The sequence below is a fragment of the Photinus pyralis genome, unplaced genomic scaffold, assembly GCF_008802855.1.
Source record: "Photinus pyralis isolate 1611_PpyrPB1 unplaced genomic scaffold, Ppyr1.3 Ppyr1.4_LG1, whole genome shotgun sequence".
In the NCBI taxonomy this organism is placed as follows: domain Eukaryota; kingdom Metazoa; phylum Arthropoda; class Insecta; order Coleoptera; family Lampyridae; genus Photinus; species Photinus pyralis.
Window position 1 is genome coordinate 24,519,992 of NW_022170249.1, and position 12,392 is coordinate 24,532,383.

Below are 12,392 nucleotides of genomic sequence, written 5' to 3' on the forward strand. Positions count from 1 at the left end.
CATACGTACTTCTACGTTTTTCTCTTGATATTTTGCTTTCGACACTTCGCTGACGCATTTACGGATATATTTCACAAGTTCTAAGGCCATTTTCGCTATGTACCAAAAATTACGCTTTGAATAATCATTTTTTAGGCTTCCTTCTTCTGGCTTACTCTTTTCTTCATAATTACCTGAAAATTAAGTAACTTATTGTTACTCTTAGATCAGAAGAACTTAAAGAACCCCCCCCCCCCCCAATCCAGAATCCTTGCAAAGGGCTACTTCCTAGAGAGACTTTCAAACCTTCCAGCCAAGGAGGTTTGTCAAAACAAGAATTAAATTAATTTATTTAATGAGATAATTTAAATATTTTACATAATACTTGAGAGTTAAAAAATAAACAATACTTAATTCGATTCTAACAGTTCCAGTTTTGAATACATATCAACATTTAATTTCCTCTTCTTTTTCGGTTCCTCATTATCATCATCCTCTCGCGGCCTAATTTTCGCGACCACAGAAATAACGCTCTCCTCCATTTCACAATCATTTCGATTCTCCGTAATACGAATTTCTTCCACATTAGCTGCCGGCATCTTACTGCTTCCCGCGACGCTTGGTTGAGCCTCTTCTGCCTCCATCTGTGTGTCGGTTGCAATGTCCTTAGCGGGTGATGGGCGCTTAGATCTCAAGTCGGCAAGTGTTGGTGCCTTCTCGGAATTTTGGAAAAACGAAGTTATCGGCTTCTGCCAGGCGGGAGTTTCACGAGGGCAAACCGAATTGTATGAACTGTAAGCTGTAAGTAATTTCTAATTGCGATAACAAGTTACGACAATGATGGTGGTATTACCTCTGTCACTCGGCCCATTTGATGGAGATCTACTTCTTGTACTTGATGTTGAAGGTGCAGCTTTCGCATTTTTTCCACCAGCTAAAATATGAAAATGTAATATTTAGTGTAATTTGCTGTTACTTACTTACTTTTTACGGCTCTATCGAGTGTTCGAACCATTTTAATTTTCAGTGGTAGATGAAATTATAACCTTAAAAAAAAAAGAATAACTCCCGCGATTTTCTAATTTAAAATATAAAAATAAAGATGGCGCGAAGCAATGGTTGCATTCATATAGGCAATTTATAAAAAACCTACAATCCTGAACCACTGATTTTACAATACACATTGACTAACAGGATTAGAAATTATAAGAGGATTTTAGCCTTATTTTTTTGGCCCGAAAAAAAATTGTCTCAGATCGACCAGGAAAAAACATTTTCTTATAGAATGTGGCCTGTAGAATCCATAATTTCAAACAGTTCCAAGATTGGGCTGCTAGATCAAAAGTTACAGCCTTTTGAATTTTCTTTCGAAATTGGTTTCTAGTCTATAACTTTTGATTGAGAAGTCTAATCGAAAAAGTACGAATTGTTTTGGATTCTACGCCCCAAAATTAATAAGAAAAAGTGTTTTCCCGAGAAATTTTGGTGTAGTCGATTTTTGGTAAAAAAGGAAGGTTATACACTTTTTTTTGGCTCGAAAAAAAAATTGTCTCAGATCGACCGTGAAAAACCATTTTCTTATAGAATGTGGCCTGTAGAATCCATAATTTCAAACAGTTCCAAGATTGGGCCGCTAGATCAAAAGACAGCCTTTTGAATTTTCTTTCGAAATTGGTTTCTAGTCTATCTATTAATTTGGAAAAGTATAGGGATTACCAAAGAGATGGCGCAAATGTACCAATTGCATACACAAAAGACAATTTCAGATACTGGATCATTGAAGTACAATTGCTCTACAAATCCTACATGAAATTGCACATTTTCAACTGCCCTTTAAGGAAAATTGAGTCGGACGTGGCTATTAAGTGCATATATTAAAATGTTATTTTGAATGTAGTTTCGTACGTGGCGACATCTCATTGGAACTGGTTCAACTATTAAGAAAATAATAAGGAAAAGTATAGGGATTACCAAAAAGATGGCGCAAATGTACCAATTGCATACACAAAAGACAATTCCAAATACTGGATCATTGAAGTACAATTGCTCTACAAATCCTACATGAAATTGCACATTTTCAACTGCCCTTTAAGGAAAATTGAGTCGGACGTGGCTATTAAGTGCATAAATTAAAATGTTATTTTGAATGTAGTTTCGTACGTGGCGACATCTCATTGGAACTGGTTCAACTATTACAAGAAAATAATAAGGAAAAGTATAGGGATTACCAAAGAGATGGCGCAAATGTACCAATTGCATACACAAAAGACAATTCCAGATACTGGATCATTGAAGTACAATTGCTCTACAAATCCTACATGAAATTGCACATTTTCAACTGCCCTTTAAGGAAAATTGAGTCGGACGTGGCTATTAAGTGCATAATTAAAATGTTATTTTGAATGTAGTTTCGTACGTGGCGACATCTCATTGGAACTGGTTCTACTAATACAAGAAAATAATAAGGAAAAGTATAGCGATTACCAAAGAGATGGCGCAAATGTACCAATTGCATACACAAAAGACAATTCCAGATACTGGATCATTGAAGTACAATTGCTCTACAAATCCTACATGAAATTGCACATTTTCAACTGCCCTTTAAGGAAAATTGAGTCGGACGTGGCCATTAAGTGCTTAAATTAAAATGTTCTTGTGAAGGTATTTACGTACGTGGCGACATCTCAATGGAACTGGTTCAACTATTACAAGAAAATAATAAGGAAAAGTATAGGGATTACCAAAGAGATGGCGCAAATGTACCAATTGCATACACAAAAGACAATTCCAGATACTGGATCATTGAAGTACAATTGCTCCACATATCCTACATGAAATTGCACATTTTTAATTGCCCTTTAAGGAAAATTGAGTCGGACGTGGCTATTATGTGCATAAATTAAAATGTTATTTTGAATGTAATTTCGTACGTGGCGACATCTCATTGGAAGATATTTTATTATCAGTTTTGGTTTTATTTATTTCTCATAGATGTCGCCACTGTCAAATGATATTTAGTAATTAGATTCAAAAAGAACCATTACACAAAGTTCCACTGCATTAATTTTGTTTGACGAGATATTTGCTACAATTTTTTTCCACAGGTCTCTTGGAGAGAGTGACAGACTAGAGATTAGAAGATATTTTCTTAATCAAAAAAATCAAACTAAAAGAATGTTTAATACAACACAAATAAATACATTCATAATTTCAATGCCCACTGAAATAAAGTGGTATTCAGTTACTTAAAAAAACCGCAGCTGCTGTAACTAGGTATCTTATGAAAAAATCCGTTACACAAGAATTGTGTAACCTCCTTACTATAATAAAACATAATTACTCAATAATAAAATAAATAAGAAGTGAACCTATTCCGATATATTCACAGTAACTTTCCTCTATAAATAACAGACAAGATGGAAGTCAATAATAAAAATGATCACTGGTTAATACAAATATCATCCACCTGCTACAATTAGCTAAAATGTGCACTAACTAAACCCTGGTTAATTTTCAATTACGGGAAATGTTTGTTCTACGTCTTCTTCAATATCCGATTCTGTTTTATCAACATTTGAAGGTTTTAAATACTCGTATTTATTACCTACCCTATCGGCGTATTTACATGCTTCAATTACATATTTATTAAAAACGTCCGGTTTATCTGCGTAAACGTGATGACCCGCAGAGGATATGATCTAGACATAAAATGTATAATTTATGTTTAATAATCGTCAATACATTACCTGTAGTTGAACGTATGAGCCAACTCGTTTACTTTTAATAATCTCACCGGCTGAATTATCCACCCATGATCTTGCGCCGTACAAGAGGGTTATGGGAATATTTTTATCCAGCTTGTCAATCCGTTGCACCATAGGATTTTTCGCCCAACCGAAACCAGAAGTCATACTGTGAAAAGCACTTTCCCCACTGTAACAAATAAGACCGAAACTCCCGATATGAGAATAAGTAACACAATTCAACTTACCTGGGCGTCTGGGAGTTACACTGATAAAGGTACTGCGTTATTAAACCACATTCTTCGACAACGGGGGTAAATTTTTTTGCAATATCTGGTCTTGCCTTGTCAATAATCCACTCTCCTGCACAACGTATATTTTAGAAACAAACTAAGATCGCACGAACAAATTTACCCCATGGTCCGGCCGCTCTAATAGCTGCAAGTGGATTAAAAGGCGACATCATGTAAGCGACGGCACGTACCCAAACAGGCAAAGGTCTGCGTTCCGAATCCGGAGGCTTCTCCGGAAAACCCCACGGATCGGCGAGTATTAAATGCTGGACGCGTTGCGGATGTGAGAGCGAGTAAGATGCTGCCAAAAAGCCGCCCATGCTGTGACCGAGCAGTATGAATTTGTCGAGGTTCATTTCGTGCCTCCATTCTTCTATCGACCGTACAAATTGTTGTTCCGCTTCCATTGCGTTTGTACTAAACGCCGGTCGAGAACTACGCCCAAATCCTAGAAAATGTACACTTGACAGTTAAATTACGGCGAGGGTGTATCCACTCTGGGAATAAGTTTATCTTGTTGGTGCATTATGAGTACAGCTTTACCAGAATGACTACCCCCTTGAATTACGCCTTCACCGAACCTATCATGTCTATCGCGTACACAGGTCGCGTCGCCGCAAACGCGTCCAAATTAAGACACCACAAAGCGACACCCGCCCCTAGACCGTGTAGCAAAACTATGGGAGTATTTTGATTGTCTGCGTTTAACGAAATGGTCCATATTTTGTCAGCTGCACCGATTGTCGGTCCAATGTCAACGTACCATCCTCGATAGGCGGTTTTAAGATCTTCAATTTAAATGATAAATTGTGTATGAGAGCAAGTACTACTCACATGACAGTATTTTCTTCTCCACGGCACGCAGCATACTCTCCGAAAATTTATTCCATGAACACCAGCTTGGAATAATCCAGCTAAACAGAAATGTTTATTATTCAAATTTTAAGGTTATGTTTGTTACATAATGCAAATAAAAATGAAGCGCAATTTTCCTTTATACCTTAAAATGTAGATGAAAATTCTAACAAACAATACAAAGAACTGTGTATAAAGAGATACGAAGAAGTTGAACATTTAAATCGTTTACTTTTTAAGAATTAATGTTGCAAAGGTTATGTTAAACAATTTCTATTTTTCTAATTACCCATTCCAAATTACCTGGTTTTTTTCTCGTCAATTACACTTGTTGTTGACATTAGGTGATTTAAACTACGCGATTAACAAGGAAGCAAGTGTAACAATTTCGATATGCGTATGATTCATGTTTGGAATTTGAACTTGAAATTGTGTATTCATTGTATTTAATTACTTCTAGACGCATTCTCATATTACTTCAACGCCTAAAGCCAAAACTGCCCTAAAAAAAAGACGTTTATTACTATCTTTTTAAAAAGCAATTAAAAACACCTAATTTTCATCACGGCGCCAAAATTTACTTTGAATTTAAAAATACTGCAGGTGAAGTGGCCCAATCGCCTAACCAGGCAGTGGCGTAGTCATGTATATAGGATGCGTCAAATATGTTAAAACCAAGATATCTTGGTCGAAACAGAGATTGTAATGTCATGTCATGAGATTGACAGTATTGTATATCTATATGATGACAATAACATTGTTAATATCGTTCTTATAACACTACAGAATTTGGCGACAAGGATAAAAAATTGTTATATGTGCCTGTGGCGCAGTTCAGTTAAAGCTGAATGGTTCGAATTCGAGTTAGGACATGGATATTTGTAAATGTATAGTGGGTTGGGTTGGTAGAGCAACCTTGGCTGAAACCCCGCCCACTCAAAAATAAGGGCAAAATAAAATAAATAAATAAATACAATTAAAAAACTGTGCATCGTAAAGTGTGTGCGCCTACGCGGTTCCTGTTATCATTACGTACAACAAAGATAATACCGTACAAATGTAGATCATATATGCATAGATATATGGGTGCTTAAATGACCCAAGTATCGATGTGCATCACGAATCTGTGTGTAAAGTTAAGCCTCCGTCAGCTTACCTGCAATTGCCCTGTCTCGCACAGTCGGAAGTGAACTTCTTGAAAGACCTGTCTGCAGGGTAACTGACGGTTTGGATACCGCTCAGCGTACGCTCGTCGTGCAGCTCGTGCGTTACCATTTGCCAATCCGTACATGAAGTGCATGTCCGCGTATTCCGTGTTAGTAAAACGTGCCATAGTGTTTATTCACTTGATACGCGTCGTTGCAGACGGGATTTCGTGGGTTTAAACAAAATTCTGATCAAGTGTCAGCCACACATCGCCGCCTGAGATCGCTCCGTGTGCACCGCCGGCCGGTTGGGTTGCCTACCTACAGGCGCGAAATTCCAGAAGGTAAATTTGGCTCTGGCACCCTTATTTTAGATTTCCGACCCCAAGTGTCCTATATCAAAATACTCCCCTACGCACCACCTACACGCTCCCAAACGGTGGCAGGTACTATAGGAATCACCCTGTATGTTAGCACAGATTTAATGACCGGACGCTATATCTATGGAATATACAGAGTGAGCAACAAAGATTGAAGCGTGCCGCTTCAGCTAAATTGGCAATGTGCCGCTCATAGCATATGCTGATTTGATACAAGATACGAAATACGAATAGACGCACGTCACTGTGACAGCGCAGAACGTCATTTTCGTATACAACTTCATACAAAGAAGGTAGTTTTGATATTAATAGGAACAAGCGGTGATGACGCACGCTTCAATCATTGTTGCTCACACTTGTATATGATCTAAAAATATCACTTTTGCCTTTATCGTTGATATGACAGGTCTGATTTTTGCGAAAGAGGGTGATTTTTGAAGTGGAAAATTTGCAGTCATCACGCTAAAATTGTTTAAATTATTTATCGCGCGAATGAAAGGAGTGTAATCCTCATTCATATAATACCTCTTTGTTAATACGCCCCATTTGATCATGCCATGTTTTAAAAAATTAATTACCGATCTTTGTTTTACCTTAATCGCAATCCGAAACCCATTTACGAATGGGGCACGTAAGTTGGAATTAGATCTGATTCTGACATTGTAGTTTTTGAATATATTTTTCTTTGTACGTTGTGCTGGTGCCCGAGTATTCACAAAGAATGTATTCTTGTTTTATTTTTAGTTTATATTCTTATTTACTTTTTGACGTGACTTATGCACGCCCGGCGCCCAAAATTATATGAGCTTTGTCAAGCCTCGGTGAACGTTTCACTAGACAACCCATTTCCCTTTCCCTTATCGTGGTTCGCTGCATACTACCAGTAAATTTTACGAATCGTGTGAATTTTGGTATCAGTAGACTACTTTTATTGAATAAAATTGATTTTGTCCTCCTTCACAATTCATCTATAAGTATATTGTAGTTTGTCTGTCTGTCTGTCTTGTCTGTCCTTGCAGCGGTTGATTTTGCTATTCGGACTGTTCTTGATTGATCAAATGTACAGTTTGGCTATCAGTGGCGTAACTAGGTAGGTGCCAAAGGTGCCGCGGCACCGCGCTCTGAATAGGGGAGGGCGCGCCGGAGGCGCTGAAGCACCGAGGGCAATAAGTCGGGATGGGCATCGCGGTGTGTCGTATAGGCCAGTCATAAAAGACAAGAACGGCGGTTAAATTCTAATAGTTTGCTAAAGACGAATACAGGGTGCAGTGAAATATAATTAAAACTAAATTTACGGTCCTTTAGGATGAACGGAACATCCAAGGGATTTCAGCGCAATTTTGTGTGGCAGATCAGTACTTTTATTAGCCAGTTGTGACTCCACAATCAATAAGACCTTGTCAGGGGGCTACCACATTCCCTTTGTCGGTACCCACTTCTGACGCCCCCACAGACGGCGGAGGTATACAAAGTTTGAATCAAAACACTTGTACCACACTATGATAAGCGCCTCAATATGAATGGCGACTATGTTGAAAAATAGCCTAAGAGTGTAGCTTCCAAATGTACTTATATAATAAAAGTTGTTTCTTACACTGTCTTAATTTTTTATTTTAAAACGTCTGTTATTTTCTGGATGGCCCTACCGTTACAGCGGTAGGAAAAGGCTGCAGATTTAAGCTAATAATAATACTTTATTTGTGATATATACAATAGTCTGTATTAGTGTGACCAACATTTGCACCCTTATTCTAAGACGCAATCATTTCTACGACTTGTACCCTATGTCATAGCTAAATTTGACGCGAGAATTGAGAACATTATAAATGTATTTTTATTCTTCATTGAGTGAAAGACTTCGTTATTCAAGGCATTTTTCTAAAATTTAAGTAGTGCAGTGCTTTTAAAATTTCGTGTAAGTTTCTCTCAAAAATGTACAGTGTTTTATTAATTAGAGCTCAATGGTAAGTGAGAAAGGCGCGCAAATATGGTAGGGCGCCAAAACCAGATCAGGGACCGCTTCGAAAAATACCTAGTTACGTCACTGTTGGCTATTATAAATTCGCTAAACAATTTATTAACAAAAAAAAACAAATTATGGACCACCAATAACACACTATTTTATAAGTGTAATTGCTGAAGTAGTACAAGATACGTTACTATAGCTCCACTGACCTAAAAGACGCAACTCATAATTATCTATAAATTAAAAACATAGGTACGTTTACCCCATATAATAAAGGATAATCAATCTCAAACCAATCCAGAGCACTAAATTGAGCATTTTGATGAAACAGCGACAGACAGATTCTTTTCTAAAAAAAAAACACCCTTTAGCAATGTATCATCAGAAACCGTATCTTACATTTTCAATTTTTGGCTGTTGGCGAAGAAGAGTTCTTAAATAAAAAATTCTAAAATTATAACAGTGCAATTTGGTAGAGCTGCACAGTATTACAATGTAGAAAAGTGTAAAGTAATGGTAAACTGTCGCAATTAAATTTCCGAAAATCATTCCATCTTCTTCAACTTGATCTTTCATAATGTCGTTCAGAAATCTGTACAAATCGATCATCATCCATATAAAGAATGCCACAATCGTCCACAGAATTAGTAATCCATACAAATTGTTGACCTCAACAGTAATTTTATACAAAGCTTGATATCTCCCAATAATGTTATTGGCTAAATCGCTTCCGTTTAGAGTGTCACGATTAAGCTGAATAAACCTTCTTCTTAGGACAGTCACTAAATTGGCGAAGTGATACACTGCTGAGAAAGTAAGCATGTCGGGTAAGACAAATAAAATTCCAAACTCCAGCACAAGATATACATTATTACTTTCATATGCTACCGTTCCACATGTCAACATGAGGTATGCCAAAAGTAATAGCACCTCAATCCACTCTTGCAGTTGGAGATTTTCTCCTTTAAACCGAACGAGTATACTCACGTATTTACGTTTGTACACAACACTCCAAAGCATAATGTATACCGTCAAGGCGATTAACACCACGTTTCCCACGAGGAATGCTATTTTATCCAAAGTTTTCATGTACAATACCTCAGTTACATAAAAATTTCCTACTACAAAAACAACGCTGTATATTACCGCTCGTAGAATGTAAAATGCATAATTTTTGAAAATGGTTGGAGTATCTTCCAAATCCGCAAAAGCAGTACATAATATTAATGAAACGTAGCGATGAGGTCTTTGAATAAACATTTTCGGTGCTTTACTGATCGAACAGAATGTTATACAATAGACTTTAAGCAATTACTTTTCAAATATTTACATTAAAACGTCCATTATCACAATTAGAAGATTATGGATACGTGAGCAGGAATTTATTCTGATAAAGCGCGATGACTATACAAAAATAAAAATATAGGTATTACCTTTATATTATTTTATCAAGTATTTATTTATGCATTCAAGAAAATCAATGTGATTTTATTAGCAATTTATTTCCGTGAAGAGAGTACCACATACCGTTCCGATTCTGTATATGTTGCGCTCTTATCTCGTGCCTGCCGACGGACGGTCCGTAATCAATACGAGAAGGGGGGTCTCTAATTCACTTTTCTTCCGCTTCTATCTTAAATTCTAAAATGAACAAATCTATATCTGCTAAACGTCTAAAATGACGCAAGCAAAGTAATGGAAAAAATGTACCTTTTAATTACGCCAATTGAAGCAAAAGTCGCGCTGACCTCCAAGCGGATGGAAATTTTCAACGTCTCGCGTATAATTTCCGAAGATCGGCTTTCGTGAAGATTTTTGCGTGGTGATTTTAAATCCTGAGATATCTGCACTGTTTCTACTCGATCTCGGCTGGATATCACTTCACGCTGACCGGTGCAAAATAAACGCATGCTGTTTAAAGAAAAGGCGCTGGCGGATGAAAATAAATTGCCAAGCTTCTTTTATAGATTCCCAAAATGGGAACATGCATTTCGTCGAAGTACCTTATGGAATTCGTTCTTTTTCAATACACTTCTTCTTACGTACACGTGCCCTTTTAATGCAGCCCTCGCGATTAAGGATTATTCGCTATTTAAAACACAAATTTGCATTCGAAGTCTGTCTGCGAATGAATATCAATATATAATCCCGCGCACTTAATGAATGAATCATATTGTACTCACATATCAATGCATTTGAGCAAAATTAATCTTTCATACATTTATACACTGTCGAATCATTTTCGGTAATTTATACGAGGTTCATGGCTAAAAAATCTATTACCTAAATATTATTTTTTAATCGAAGTGGTAAATTATGGGCTAAAATCGTTCATTACCTTTTATTTATTATATATTTATTAATTAAATATAATTTATATATATTCTGCAGAGGTACCTCTAAAAAGCATTATGCGGGTCACCCTGTAATTGGGCGCAAGCCTGTTGAGGGCCCAGAACAAGAGAGGGATAATAAAAAAGTCCCAGCCATTTACACAGTTGATGCATGTAAGGGTTTCCGATTTACAGTTCGCTAGGCAATGTTTTTTTACACACCGTGGTCACGTGTCCCCATTCTTGGGGCAACTAGTTGTCAAGTGCCCAAAAGTGTAACATCTGAAACACCTCCTAACGTGGGCGTGGTCCTCTACTCTTATTCTCACAAAGTCCAGATTAACGTACCCGCTTTTTTAAATATTTTTAGAGTCCCTGGGATTCACCTCTATTACCCAGACTTCGAGTTGGGGATTGCGACACGGCCTTTTACCGGCTATTTTGGCCCCATCCTCAAATACTCAGTCATTTTGAGTCAGGAGGGTTTCTACAAGCATATTACCATTGTAATCGGCGTCAACTCCTGTCAGTATTAGACGCGGATTTAATGAGCCCAACTGTCTAGTGGAATATTGCTCCGGCTGTCTGTTCACAGAGCTAGAGAGGAAGTGTTTTAACCATCACCTAAGTTTGAGATGGAAAACCTGGCTCTTATTGATTTTTTAAATTATTATTAAAGGGTAGAGTTTCGGCCGTTTTACCAACCCATCCACTACATACTTACAAAAATTCTTTGCCCAAATCTGTATTTTAAACCATTGATCCTCCTGGTTGTAGCCCAGCATCCACTTCACTACGCCAAGTTTATTAATGTACAGTGTGTTCTATTTTGGTTGAGACTGCAGTGTATCTTGGCTGTTTTTAATAATAATAATTTATTGACCAACAGAACGCATCCATTTACAGGTCAACTTATATATATAGAACATATTGTGCATTAAATAACAAAAGAAAATTGAGAAAAAAAGATGTGAATTTTCAAAAAAAAAAACAGATAATAACTGCCCCTGATTTTTACATTAAAAGATAGACAAATTATAAAAACTGTAAAACTAAGAAATACTATAAATAATATACCTATCAATCTAATTGAAAAGTTTTAGCAAAAAAAAAGATAAAGTGATAGATGATAGAGACTTGCGGTTTTCGCGACCCTGTGCCACTTTTTTGAGAAAGTTTTAATACCACTAACAGAATTAATTTAGCAGGGTGAAAACGAAAAGTTTGACTTTTTGGGGTGTTATCCATATCTTACTATTCATGTAAAAAAAAGGTAAAAACGGTTTATTTTAGATATTTTTATCTAGAATCCAGTGGCGTAGTTAATAGAAATGTTAAACCACCACTTCTTAACTATGGCCGACGTTAGTATTTTTTAAATAGGCATAACACCCTATGTATCTTATCGCTAATTGCATTCGTTTTTCTGATTACATTGATGTATCACAACCTATATTTTTAGCGCATTTTTGAAAAAAATACGCTATTATATTCGTCATTGCTGGCAGGCCGGCTGTCCGCGTTAGATCTCCACAACTACAATAGCTAGAGACTTCAAATTTTCACTAAATGCTTTCTGCTATAGTGTAGATGTGCAGGCACTAGTCTATTTTGAGTTAGATTACTTGTGAGATCCATAATTGAAGAAAATAATTTCGATATGGGTTTCGGAGGTGCTATAATTTTACCGTTAGATAG

General features: G+C 36.8%; 3 protein-coding genes across 8 annotated transcripts; all 3 read right to left on the bottom strand.

Moving 5' to 3' along the window:
- Nucleotides 1-317: 317 nt before the first annotated feature.
- On the bottom strand, nt 318-1,092 carry LOC116158609 (protein phosphatase 1G-like). Its single transcript, XM_031471421.1, has 3 exons — nt 964-1,092; nt 833-913; nt 318-778 (listed from the first exon to the last, which is right to left on the bottom strand). Exons 1-3 carry the CDS (start codon nt 992-994, stop codon nt 390-392), a joined length of 501 nt encoding a protein of 166 aa, XP_031327281.1. The 5' UTR covers nt 995-1,092; the 3' UTR covers nt 318-389.
- Nucleotides 1,093-3,342: 2,250 nt separating this feature from the next.
- LOC116158608 (1-acylglycerol-3-phosphate O-acyltransferase ABHD5-like) lies at nt 3,343-5,559 on the bottom strand. 3 transcript variants are annotated; one of them, XM_031471419.1, is made up of 8 exons: nt 5,423-5,559; nt 5,174-5,372; nt 4,850-4,929; nt 4,597-4,803; nt 4,137-4,463; nt 3,971-4,085; nt 3,726-3,912; nt 3,343-3,677 (listed from the first exon to the last, which is right to left on the bottom strand). In XM_031471419.1, the coding sequence occupies exons 2-8, from the start codon at nt 5,209-5,211 to the stop codon at nt 3,486-3,488; spliced, it is 1,146 nt and encodes a 381-aa protein (XP_031327279.1). In that variant the 5' UTR covers nt 5,212-5,372; nt 5,423-5,559; the 3' UTR covers nt 3,343-3,485. The 3 variants fall into 3 exon arrangements, with proteins under 3 accessions (XP_031327279.1, XP_031327280.1, XP_031327278.1); XM_031471420.1 differs by lacking the exons at nt 5,174-5,372; nt 5,423-5,559 and adding an exon at nt 5,016-5,109 and having other exon boundaries at nt 3,343-3,538; nt 3,588-3,677; XM_031471418.1 differs by lacking the exons at nt 5,174-5,372; nt 5,423-5,559 and adding an exon at nt 5,016-5,106.
- Nucleotides 5,560-8,088: 2,529 nt separating this feature from the next.
- LOC116160581 lies at nt 8,089-11,749 on the bottom strand. Of its 4 annotated transcripts, none has more exons than XM_031473810.1 (4): nt 11,419-11,749; nt 8,761-11,181; nt 8,624-8,710; nt 8,089-8,570 (listed from the first exon to the last, which is right to left on the bottom strand). In XM_031473810.1, exons 2-4 carry the CDS (start codon nt 9,619-9,621, stop codon nt 8,517-8,519), a joined length of 1,002 nt encoding a protein of 333 aa, XP_031329670.1. In that variant the 5' UTR covers nt 9,622-11,181; nt 11,419-11,749; the 3' UTR covers nt 8,089-8,516. The 4 variants fall into 4 exon arrangements, with proteins under 4 accessions (XP_031329670.1, XP_031329669.1, XP_031329668.1 ...); XM_031473809.1 differs by having other exon boundaries at nt 8,761-10,988; nt 11,043-11,749; XM_031473808.1 differs by having other exon boundaries at nt 8,761-10,002; nt 10,072-11,749.
- Nucleotides 11,750-12,392: the final 643 nt, after the last annotated feature.